Raw genomic sequence first — 12,360 nt, forward strand, 5'->3', positions numbered from 1 at the left:
CGTTTTTCGTACGTAGGTTCGTTCGGTACGGGTACGTTAGGGTAGTTTTTCGGGTTTTTTTGGGGGGGGGGGGGTTCACTTATTTGCAACTCGGACGATTTTCTGATCAAAGGTAGGTTGCACACATTATATAGAAGCTCTGGCTGCCAACCCTACAATGTCATCCCTGCTCTATTTTACTATGATCATACAGTAATAGAGTTATCCCCCATGATCATACAGTAATAGATTCTGAAGTTATCCCCCGTGCCTCCCCCCCCAAAAAAAAGCTGACTGCTCCCAGAACGCTGGCAAAGGAGGCTAAATTTTCTATCTGTTACACATAAATAAGCACAATTATAATAAAAATTAGAAATGATTACTATCATCACCCATCACTCAATCATGACAGGGGCCGACATTGTTTAGCGGATACGTTTGACCCATTGTTGACGTCACACTTTAGAGAAGTCACATGACAACTCTCTCTGGAGTGATTGCTGGTAAACCAGAAAGGAATCAACGGCGGCCGCCGACTTCGACTCGCTAGACACGGTCATTGACCTTTGTGACTTTAATACTGTACAAATAGTATCAATATTAAACCTCGTTATTTTTTGTCAGCGTTCATGGTGATTGGTCAAAAGACCAGGTGAGAACAATCCTTTGTGTTGGAACAAAAGTTTTAACTTTATACGTATTGAAATGACTAATTGTGATGTTTCTTTCTTTCTTATTACAGTGTCCATACGGCCAAGTACGGGTTACTAACAAGGCACTGAAAAAGACGTTCAACTCATCATTTTATGACTAGGGTTTCTCCTGAATTAGGGACTTGAAATTCATTTTATGGCTACATGTGCACTCAACCTAGAAAATATCGGGTGAACAAAAAAATGGGTGCACCATAAAGAATAATGTTGAATAACTTTGGTGTCAGGAATATGCTGTATACTAGTATCATATTACGGTGTAGTATGCATTTATTATCTTGACATAAGTATTGTGTATCATCAACTCTAGACATAGAATAAAGAGACTCTTTTTACACAATCAAGAGGTTTATTCAGGTTTATTTCGCCTTCAGCTGTCGCCTTCCTTGAGGCAAATCTGACTGGTAGCGCCCCCTTGCAAAATACGATAAAAGTGCAAGCAGTCTGATGCGTTACCTTTACTTCATAAAGTACCACGGTGAAGTTATGTACGTTCAAACTTTGTGTACTTTGTGCCATTAGTTTGAGCTCTTGGGAGCAGATGTCATCATTCAATGAAAAGTAGGCCTGATGTAATACTACAATGTAATGTTGCATATAATTGTATTTCCCTTGTCACTGACTTTTCCTTAATGTAAATCTCCTCCACTGCTGACGTTGTATATGACGTTGTCATGATCTTCTCACATACAATGACTTACAGTCAACAGTAAGAGGAATTAAAGATGTACATACATGTCTGACATCATAAATGTTTATGTTTATGTCTGATTTTCCTTTGAAATTCTCTCAAACTGCAGGAAATGCCATTTCAAAAGGTTCAATTTGCAAAATATTCTGGGGGAGCTGGCTAGGAATCGTGTGTGCCTTCTGGTCCCACTGACAGTAGGAAGAACTCCCCATTCAAAATGCTGACGACGGGTCTTACATTTCCAATGACAGGACATAAAATTCTGTCCTACAGCTACAGAGGAAATTGGAACTGAATGAGTTATAGTTTATACACTGGTGATTTTTAATGTCACTCAAAGTTCTTTTAAGAAATCTGAAAAAAACTTGTTATATATAAAGATGAACGCCAAGAACTATTCGATACTTTGCAATTAGACAGGATATGTAAGAAAATGTCAAAAGTAGGACACGTTTAAAATGTCATGCAAGAACGAATGTATAGCAGACAAACTATGTAATTTTGCTTCCACATGTTTCAAAAAGAGACAAGAAAGGGCAACTAACAGTAGATGATAGGTAGTATATAGTATTGTTGTAATGTATAGATTCCTAGCACTTTACATTAGATTATAGCGCTCCAGTATGCAGTACTCAAGTTTTGCATACTGCGTGTCCTCTTGTGCATTTAGCCCATCTGGGCAAGAACATGCTACAAAGATTCTTAACAATTCTATATATTGAGTGGTTAGCTTCGTTCTTCAGTAGTAGTGGCCAAAGATTGGACATAGAATTAGAAAAAACACATTTTAAAATCTTACTATTCTTACACCGAATCTTACAAGGCAATTACGTACACCAAATCTTACCAGATTTTTACGTATCCAGATTCACTAGCGCTGAATTTTGTTACTATTTTATTACTATTAATGCACCCATGGGATTTCATTGGAGGAAAAACTAAGACCTTTCAAAAGCAATACTAGTAATACAAACAGGCTAGGAAGGAAGAAAAAAAGGACGGGCTTTTTCAAATAATTACATCTTTTGAAGTTATCCCCCGTGCCTCCCCCCCCCAAAAAAAGAAGCCGACTGTCCCCAGAACGCCAGCAAAGGAGGCTTAACTTTCTGTGTGTCACACATAAATAAGCACAATTATAATAAAAAATAGAAATGATTACTATCATCACCCATCACTCAATCATGACAGGGGTCAACATTGTTTAGCGGATACGTGATAATGATAGAGCGTCTTTTGTTTTCTTCAGTAGACCCTCCAGATGTGTTTAGAGTGATTACAGCGTCCATTGTTTATTCATAATTGCCCCTTCATGATTTGCTACCACCGCTTTGTCTGTGACTGCATCGGCGTGGAAGATTAAAAGGTAAACTCTTCCATGATTGGCCCTTCTGGAGATCCGTTAACAATTCCTCCGTAGGTGTGTCGTCATTCCCAGTAAGTGGTCAACTTAATTACCAACCAATCAGCAGTACCCACCTTCACTTATTGCTCATCTGCATAATTTCTGTGTGAAAGAGTACTACAACAAATGTAGTATATATTTTGCTTCCCGTCTCCATATCTTTATCAAGACATCTGACATCTTCGAAAGAGTCATCTGACGAGCCAGGGACTTCCCTAAGGTATGTACCGTCTTGAAGTTACTCGGCCAGCTAAGCCCATCGGTGTACTGTCTGTGCATGTGTTAACATTTAGAAAGATCATGAGAATCGCTCCTTTATTTTGAGCTACAATGTAGACTCCCTGGCTTGTACGTTTGGCTCATGAAGCAAGCCTGTACGTGCCACCTCAGGGAGAATGGCACGCGCGATTGTAAAAATCCCAGAGACGGTGCCCATGATGTCAAGAAAGTGTTGAAGATGAATATCATTCTCTTATGACATGTCCAGCTTATACTCAGATAAATAGACAAAAATTAATGAATATAGTCACAAGTAAATCTAGTAAAATTTGCCAAAGACAAACATAGGCACTTTCAATCTACTTATGTCATGCTCTGACTACATATCTTTGTACCTAGGCCAATATCACGGTATGTAGCGCTTTAGAAAAGAGAAAAAGAATTGTGACAGACAGAAATGTTAAATGTACATTATGTCGATTTACCATTTACGTTATATTGTTATAGTTTCTAGTAATAGACTAGTATGATTGTAAAGACCACATTGTCATCCTTTACATACATTGTAGCATCGACGTCGAGCGATAAAGATCATTCATTCATTCAAAAAATTCACACAAACTACTCAAGGCCACCTACAACAGATTTAACACACATTACAGTCTTGACCTGCCATGTACTTGGACCACTTCTTGTGGGTGTAGTTCTGGTATTGCTTCTAGACCTAACTAAGTCTTGTTTAAACACAATTCATACTACTTATTAGATATATTTGAATTATGCTTAACCTTCTATATTGATTGCCTATTCTGTGTATTTTTATGCTTGTTGTCATTGACTATGTAAATTTTGATGTTGTATATGTGTTTTTGTATGGGGAGGGCAAGTTGTAAAGGTGCATGCGCACCTGTTTTGCCCTCCCTTTCACTTTGTGAAAAATCAAAATAAACAAATAAACAAAATTTTACAAACTCATAAACGTGACATTTTCCCAGCCGGCCCGTACCAGTCACCATGCCCTGTCACCGCCTGTCCAGTCGTGCCCTGCAGGAATTTGTCAGCACCTTCCGACTGACCAGGGACTTGACAGTGGGACCCTCAACTGCCAAGGTTGCTCTTTCATAAGGCCATGTTGATTTGATTATATGGATGACATCCTCCGGGAGCCCCAAAACTGATGCGCGCGTGCGAATAAAAAAAAGTTTTGCAAAAAAAAAACTTGTTTTCATTATGAAATCTACGTGGTCATGAGGGTTGAACAAATGGGACAGAATATGGTTTGGCGAATAATCTAATCTTCAAGTTCATTTCCTTAGAATTTCGTCTTTTTTCGTTTGATTTTGGCATTCGAATTCTACGACATTGGTATAGTTTTTACTTATTTTTTTGTAACTTACGGTATATTTTTGCTCATTTTGCAACTGTTTTGTACGATTTACAGTATGGTTGAAAACTTTATTTTTTGGAAACGGCCGAAAATTCATGCGCGCGCGGATGTCATCCATATAATCAAATCAACATGGCCTAAGGCCACAGCAAGTAATTTTTATGGATGACATCAGCGCGCGCATTAATTTTTGCCTGCTTTTGGAAAAAAGAAGAAATTTTGTTGCCTTCTGATAGTGGTCACCATGCCGAAAATGGGCAAAGACGTCTGTTGCCATGCCAGAAGGTGGATGGCAGATAACTATAAAGAGAGAAGACAAGAAAAGGCTTTGATTTAATGTTTTGTTTCTTACTTTGATGCAGTGATATGTGATGCTGGCTGTGTATATGTGATGTTCCCACTGAATAAAATCATTTGTACAATAATTGAGTCAACATGTTAAAATGTAGGAACCTTGTTTTTTTCGGCCCGCCTTGTTTTATTTTTTCGCCCCTCGCTTTAGATTTGTAGTCTGCGAAGGATGTCATCCATAAAATTTAGTTGCTGTGGCCTCAGCTGAAACTCAATTTGTGTTGCTTTTCATATGTCATGATGTTTAGATTGGCTAGCTCTGGTCTAAGCATATGCACATTTGTACACTGTGGTTTCCTTTGATAGTCACCACGGCTATAGATGTTAGCTTTTAATTTCATGCCGTTTGATCATAATATTAATTGATTACTGTAAACTTGTTCTTGGGTATCAATTTGATTATAACTTGATATTCACATCAACATCTTCGGTATCAAATCAAATCTTCATTAAACATCAACATGGCAGACGTGCCGAAGTGCTTTGGGCACGTCTGAATTGCATTGACATTTTACAATTATACAACATACAAACATACATATATATATATATATATCCAATACACGTTCACAAGCTTAAGTCTTTTACGGCTCTCACAATGAAGGAGTTTTTGTGTCTGTCCGATCGGCTCAATTTGATTATAACATGATATTCACAACTCAAGCAACTGGATATGATTTTGGAAACGGTCAGACGTTTCAGCTAGTATCCACTAGCTTTATATTATCGTCAGTGACTGAGAGACCAGAGGGGAAATGCAGGTTCATATAAGCACGAACTATTGATTGATATGCAAATAAGTGAACACAATTTTTTGTAAGTCCAAAATTAAACAAAAGTTCGACAAGACAAGATGATGCAAATTAGTAAAAAAATTCCCGTTGTTACAGAACAGGAGCTTAAGTGTTGTCTGTCCTCGGGGCTGGGAGCGCTATATCTATGAGAGATCTACCCGAAGCCCCCCTCCCTGTTGAGGGTGGGGTTTTACATTCTTTCATGAAATAATTTATGTTTATTCATTAGTTCTAGGGATTAAGTTTCTAAGCTTTCCGTTCACAATGTCCTTTATTTAACTTTTGTGACTTTACATGTGCAAACAACAAGTCAACAAATGAATCATCTAAAGTTATACATTATTTTAGCTCTACTACACTGCTAGGAACTACCTAGCGGGAAAGATCCCCGGTGAGCTGGTGATTGCTGTGGACAAGTGGCCAGACTACACAGCCGTCATGTGTGCATCAGGGAAGGAAACGTATAAGGTACATGCAAGTGAAAGATTGTCATTCTTCCTAAGGCCTGGTCGGTTCCTATAAGGCCACGGCAAGTAAATTTTATGGATGACATCCTTCGCATATTCCAAATGCAAATCTAATGCGAGCGGGCGAAAAAAACAACAAGACGGGCCGAAAAAAAACAAGGTTCTTACATTTACAATTTCAAATTTTGACTCAATCATTGTACAAATGGTTTTGATTCAGTAGCATATACACAGCCAACATCACATATCACTGCATCAAAGTAAGAAACATAACATTAAATCAGAGCCTTTTCTTGTCTCCTCTCTTCATAGTCATCTGCCATCCATGTTCCGGCATGGCAACAGACATCTTTGCCCATTTTCGTCATGTTGACCACTGTCAGAAGGCACAACACAAAATTTCTTGTTTTTTTTCCCCAAAATCAGTCGAAAATTAATGCGCGCGCTGATGTCATCCATAGAAATTTCTTTCTGTGGCCTAATTTCCAAATAAAAATATGGGGTCGTGTGGCGTAGCGGCAGAGTGCGTGCGCGACTCGGAACTAAGAGTCCCGGGTTCGAGTCCTGACATGCCACCTATCTTGTGCCCTTGGGAAAGGCACTTTACACGACTTTCCTCACTTAGCTCAGGTGTAAATGAGTATTGTCCTGTCATGTATTTGTCCCCTCTGTTGGTGGCGGCATTAATATAAGTTGAAAAAAAATGAGTGTGTCGTCACCACGTCTGGTGATTACATGTTGGAATAAAAAAAAAACCGAGCTAAGCTACCGGTCATAATCGCCATAAACCACGTCATTATCATTCAATGCGGCACACTCTGATTGGTGTCGTACATTGTACACAGCCCATGGGGACTATATATTGTATATCATTTGCCCGCGAGCTCCTTTGGACTTTTAATAAACTTGTATCTAATGCCCTTGTTATGATACTGTTTGTTATTCAATCCCTGACTCTCAATCTCTTTCCCTGTCTCGTTCATTTGACTTTATTTCATAAGTTCAGTTGACTTTATGTACTTTGACTTGACTTTATGTACTTTTCAGTTAACCTTGTGCAATTTTGACTTATATGTATCAATTATGTATTATGTACAGCCGAGGACTGTAAAATGTCCTTGGTACAGCGTTGTATTTAGCTCTTTACTCGATGTCTCCAGTTTGACTTTTGATCATGATATGGACTTGGATTCATGTTTCTAAGATTTCTGTACTTATGTTTATGTTTATGTCTATGTTCTGGTGTCTTATAAGCCCATATGGACTGGGCGCCAAAGAGTAGCAAGACACGAAAATAAAAATTCATTCATTCATTCATTCATTCATTCATTCATTCATTCATTCATTCATTCATTCATTCATTCATTCATTCATTCACTCACTCATCCATTCAGTCACTCACTCACTTATTCATTCACTCACTCACTCACTCATTCATCCATTCATTCATTCACTCATTCACTCACTCACTCACTTTCATTCACTCACTCACTCATTCATTCACTCACTCATTCATTCATTCATTCACTCACTCACTCATTCACTCACTCATTCACTCACTCACTCACTCACTCATTCACTCACTCACTCACTAATTCATTCATTCATTCCCAGTTTATGCAAGATATCGAGACCTACACGTTGTACTGGGAGAATAAGGACGCTCTTCTAAAACTCCTCCGTGACGACAAGCTGGTAGACTGGGACAAGAACTTCACCATTGCAGGTAAAAAGAAAAAAAGGCCCAACAAATTAAACAATTACAACGACAATGCTGCATATATGCCAAATACTAGTAGCCAACAAACTACATAAGTTTGCCTAAGATAGTTGATAGTCTGTCTTTAAATCGACCAGATGTACCTTTATAGTAATCCAAATTTGATTCCATCACGTCACCCCAACCTATGTATTTGATTTGTCAGCTATGCCTTGTACTTCTTGCCTTCTAGCTTCCTAGTTATGTTTTAGGACATTAGTAGTGATACATTGTACAATACAAAGTGTACTCATAATCCATGTCTACATTAGAACGTCACACGCAAAGATAGATTTTCGCACTCCAGTTCAAATGGAATTGGCACCTCATCTTCACCTGTTCCCTTACTCATCTTGAGGGCCAGGTACTATGATTCCTTCCAGTATGTACCTCGTTCTTTCTCTGTAAGCCTTCTGTGTAGGGTCAGCCAGGGACCTGCCTGTCCTACCCTGGATGCCAAAGTAGTATCGGGCCGTTGGCCGTTTTTCTTCGGCAGCCAAGAGCCCTTCTCCCGCCTATCTAAATTACTGCTACGGGGGAGTTGAGCCCGAGGGGTTTTTCCGGCCCCAGAATCGTTGAAAGGGCCAGCCAAACTCCCCCCGGGCTAGTCTCCCCGTAGTCCCCGATTTAGACTGGAAACGCTTAAGGGGTTTTGGCCAGGGAAACGTTTCGGAACGGTTAACCGTTCCCGGTCTAAAGAGGAAAAAACGGTTTGTTATGGGTTTTCGCGGACCGTTTCTGAAAACCACCTCCATCGACCGTTTCAGAACCCTTCAGCGGGGGGGCCGAAACGCTTTTTGCTAGGTCTAAAGTCAAAGGGTTTCTTGAAACGGTAAACCAGGTCACATGTCATATGCTAATCACATGCTAATAAGCCCGCGCGCGTCCATTTTCTGGTAGATTCGCGCCATATTCGATTGTGTCCATTTTCGCCATTTTATATCATGTATTTCTCGAATTTTCGTCATCCTTTATGTCTGGGGGGATGGCAGAAGGCCAGGGGAGGGTCTGGACCCAAGAAGAGATCCGCTGCTTGATCAGCTTGTGGGCCGATCAAACTATACAATCCCGCTTGGAGACCTCGCGTAATAGGGAGGGCATACAGATGCTTGTGGACGGGCTGGCGGCTGAGGGGTATTTACGCACCCCAAAGCAGGTTCGGGCGAAGTTCAAGGCCCTGAAACACAAGTATCATAAGGCCAATGAGGCAAACCGTAGAAGCGGTTTGGGGAGGTCATCATAGGTCACTGTGGGTCAGAAACATCCTGCGCCACGGGCGGCCCGAAACGCTTCCGCCTCTGTGTCTAAAGACGAACCGTTTTCTGTGGCGAAACGTTTCGTACCGTTTCGAAACGGTATATATAATAAGACACGCGGGCGAAGGGCTCTTGGATGCCGAAAGAAATTGCTAGCGGCCCGAAACGAGTTGGGCATCCAGGGTATGCCTGTCCATGCAGCCCCTGACGTCGTCTCCTCATCTCCCCTCTACTCCTGATCACTCCTGGTACCACAAATCTTTCCTTACGGGATGTGGGTTGTGATGTTCTGGGCTCTTATAACATGTCCAAACTCCATTCCTCTACTCTGCAGCGTTTTCTGAGAAAGGACTGCCCGTCCTGAGCCATGTGTGCCGTGAGAAGGGAAAGCCGGTGCCGCAGCAGGATAATCTGGTTCAGGTTCACACGGCCTTCCATCCCAACGTCCTGCCCGTGCCTGCAACTGACAGGTAATTACTACATTGATTGTCCTAAAGATTGTAGGCGTCCCCAAAAGACCCTTCTTGTAGACAATGGCCAGCTGTAGATTAAATGTTTGGAATGATTATGACTTGTTTGGAATTTTTTTCTCTTTAGGTCACAGCAAGTAAATTTTATGGATGGCATCCTCCGCAGACTCCAAATCTGATGCGAGCGGGCAAAAGGTTTCTACCTTCTCAAATTTTGACTCAATATTTGTACAAATGGTTTTGATTCAGTGAGAATATCACATATACACAGCCAGTATCCATATCACTGCATCAAAGTAAAAAACAAAACATTAAATCAGAGCCTTTTATTGTCTCCTGCCTTCATAGCATCCACCCTCCGGCATGGCAGCAGACATATTTGCCCATTTTCGGCATGTTGACCACTGTCAGAGGGCAACAAAATTTCTTGTTCCCCCCCCCCCCAAATTAGGCGAAAATTAATGCGCGCGGTGATGTCATCCATAAAAATTACTTGCTGTGGCCTTACTCGGGTTGCTCTATTGATCAGTCATCATCTATTTACAGAATCGTTCAGTCCTTCAATCTTGCCGATATTTTAGGTCTCCCGATAGCTCCGTGACTTTGGGACGACTTGGTCCGGAGCACGCAGAGCTTGTGAACCGTGCCTGGTCGTGGGGAGGACCGCCCGAGGTGCTGGAGTTCATCCGGTACGTGCTGGCAACATTCCCCTCCAAATGCGCGTACAACAAGCAGGGGGAAACCCTGGCGTTCACCGTTCTCCAACCCTGGGGAGAGTACGGGATGACTAGGGCAATGGCGCCCGGTCGGTACGGCACTTTTGTCGTGAACAGTATGATCAACGAGGTTCTGAAGACAGGTGATCTACCGTACTGCTTCGTAGAGCGAAACAATGAAAAGGCGAGGAAAATAGTGGATGAAGAGTTGGACCCGAAATGGGACCCTTCCGGAAGTTGCTTCTATGTAAGTCTGTAAAAGACAAGCAGCTTAACTTTGGGTCTACAGGTCCTCTAGTTTGGGCAATGTTTTTTTTAGAAAGAGGTTGGAATATAGCAAAACAAACAATCATGCACAATCCATTTTTTGGCACGGGGTGTGTGGTGAAGCCATCTGCTGCATTTGCTCCCGAGCAAATGTCGGCCTTTCTAGTTTATTGCTGTTTTTATGACGAATAAAGAAAGTTTATTGCAAATTCATTGCTTTTATTTTATTCAATTTGTATTTCCTAAGTACATTCCAAATCTAGGTATCTTGTTTTTTTCGGCCCTTCATATGTTTTTTTTATCGCGCTTTCGCATTAAATTTTGCTGCAAAATGTATACTCTCGAGCGCACCAACTCCCTCGGCATGTTATCTCTCTATAATTCTAAATGAGGCCGTGTCTATGTGGAATCACCCAAGGCGCGATTCTGGCAACTCACATTCCTCACATCTGGTCCACGTGCCACACACACCTGTGAAACCGTGTACGAACACAATTCGCTTGAGCTACATTTATTGCTGTTTGATGATAATACGCAAGGTGGCGTGTTATTAATGTCAGAGGTCAACGACCTGCTTGCTGATGCCCCCCTCCCAGCGTATCTCGGCCGAATGCCGACGTGGTCCCGCCCTAGAACGGACACATTATTTGACCATTACTGCTGTTTAAGATGCTGCCACGTAAAAGTTGGTATTGTATATAAATAAAGAAATATCACCCCGTAATCCATGAGCAGGCGAAGTTACATTGAAATCACATTGCGTTCAGACGCAAATCGCGATGCGGGGAAACCGATTCCAAACCACCTCTAGAAGTGGCTTGGGATCGAGGCGCTTTCAATGTGATTTCGGAGCGTTCAGATGGAGCCACTTGAAACCGGCTTCGGGGTAAACCACACGCCTTGGGTGATTCCACATAGACACGGCCTCAGGCGTGGCAGCTCATTACCATTGTCAAACAAAACATATGCTTTACTTACAGCGCATCGGAAAGAAGTCACAGGCTTAGATTGATTTGTTCAATTCAAGGTAAAAAAAAGAAACTGTCTGCAACTACCATATTTCATATACCATATACTAGTATTTCTTTTGTTCATCCTTACCACGACCTACGAAATACGACGAAGTTCACTGTTTTGGGGAGTTAACACGGCGATTTGTTCATTATGTTTTAGTTAGATTTTGACAAAAAATTATTTCTGTTCTGTCAAGGCCAGTGCGCTTTGAAAGCAAAAACCACGTTCTTCCAAATAGATCATCACAACCTCGTCAGTTTGAAAATACTGTACAGTGGTTAATTATAATCTCCAAGCAGATCTTTCGGTGGCAAGACAGTATCCATTGGACAATGTATACATTGGCTAATGGACACTCCTCTGGCCAATGGATACATACTGTCTTGCCACCGAAAGATCTGCTTGGAGATTAGTTAATTACCCGTGTCTGTAAGATGTAAGATGTGAAAAAAAACGTCCTTTTTCTTTCTTCCTGCTTTACCTGTTTGTTTATGCTATAGAAGCAGGGCCACGTGCTTCAAATCAGGGATCATCATACCCTCGCCTGTTTGTAAATTCAGCACAGTGGTTAATGACCTGTGACAGGGTACGGTTTTAGTCAATGTAAGATTTGGTGCAGGATTCCAAAATGTGTTTTTCATGTCCAATTTCCTGTCATATATATAGCTGTAGGACAGAATTTTATGTCCTTAATTTTGCAGCAATTGCCTTATACTATAAACCCAATAAAACTAACGCGGGATCGCACAAAGTTTAAACGGATGCGGCGTCAACGTCAGACCAAAGACGCCGTCAGTTGTTGGAGGAGGAGCGCCCTCTGGCGTCCTGAAGGTGAAGGACTGCAGCAGGGTCGAGAAGAACAGGAAAAGCTCCAT

At 41.3% G+C, this 12,360-nt stretch overlaps 3 protein-coding genes across 4 annotated transcripts in view; 2 read left to right on the forward strand and 1 right to left on the reverse strand.

The window, feature by feature from the left end:
* LOC109463463 overlaps positions 1 to 1,403 on the forward strand; it is a 3,479-nt gene extending 2,076 nt beyond the window's left edge. Inside the window, exon 3 of the mRNA XM_019760291.1 lies at positions 722 to 1,403. Within this exon, the coding sequence (XP_019615850.1) occupies positions 722 to 793 (72 nt within the window). The 3' untranslated portion in view covers positions 794 to 1,403. The remainder of the gene's footprint in view (positions 1 to 721) is intronic.
* A 1,273-nt stretch (positions 1,404 to 2,676) lies between these two features.
* Positions 2,677 to 10,590, forward strand: LOC109463457 (glycine N-acyltransferase-like). 2 transcript variants are annotated; one of them, XM_019760281.1, is made up of 6 exons: positions 2,877 to 3,005; positions 4,000 to 4,114; positions 5,885 to 6,004; positions 7,618 to 7,729; positions 9,353 to 9,488; positions 10,070 to 10,590. In XM_019760281.1, exons 2-6 carry the CDS (start codon positions 4,019 to 4,021, stop codon positions 10,461 to 10,463), a joined length of 858 nt encoding a protein of 285 aa, XP_019615840.1. In that variant the 5' UTR covers positions 2,877 to 3,005; positions 4,000 to 4,018; the 3' UTR covers positions 10,464 to 10,590. The 2 variants fall into 2 exon arrangements, with proteins under 2 accessions (XP_019615841.1, XP_019615840.1); XM_019760282.1 differs by lacking the exon at positions 5,885 to 6,004 and having other exon boundaries at positions 2,677 to 3,005.
* Positions 10,591 to 12,277: 1,687 nt separating this feature from the next.
* LOC109463431 (cytochrome P450 2U1-like) overlaps positions 12,278 to 12,360 on the reverse strand; it is a 2,817-nt gene continuing 2,734 nt past the window's right edge. Inside the window, exon 5 of the mRNA XM_019760248.1 lies at positions 12,278 to 12,310. Within this exon, the coding sequence (XP_019615807.1) occupies positions 12,278 to 12,310 (33 nt within the window). The remainder of the gene's footprint in view (positions 12,311 to 12,360) is intronic.

The sequence above is a fragment of the Branchiostoma belcheri genome, unplaced genomic scaffold, assembly GCF_001625305.1.
Source record: "Branchiostoma belcheri isolate BF01 breed outbred unplaced genomic scaffold, Haploidv18h27 scaffold126, whole genome shotgun sequence".
NCBI lineage: Eukaryota > Metazoa > Chordata > Leptocardii > Amphioxiformes > Branchiostomatidae > Branchiostoma > Branchiostoma belcheri.

What these genes read in the sequence shown, in the direction of transcription:
- LOC109463457 (XM_019760281.1), top strand. Translation starts at nt 4,019, where the DNA reads ATGCCCTGTCACCGCCTGTCCAGTCGTGCCCTGCAGGAATTTGTCAGC. An exon ending in CAGGGAAGGAAACGTATAAG is followed by an intron (nt 6,005 to 7,617) that starts GTACATGCAAGT and finishes ATTCATTCCCAG; the next exon opens with TTTATGCAAGATATCGAGAC. An exon ending in CCCGTGCCTGCAACTGACAG is followed by an intron (nt 9,489 to 10,069) that starts GTAATTACTACA and finishes CCGATATTTTAG; the next exon opens with GTCTCCCGATAGCTCCGTGA.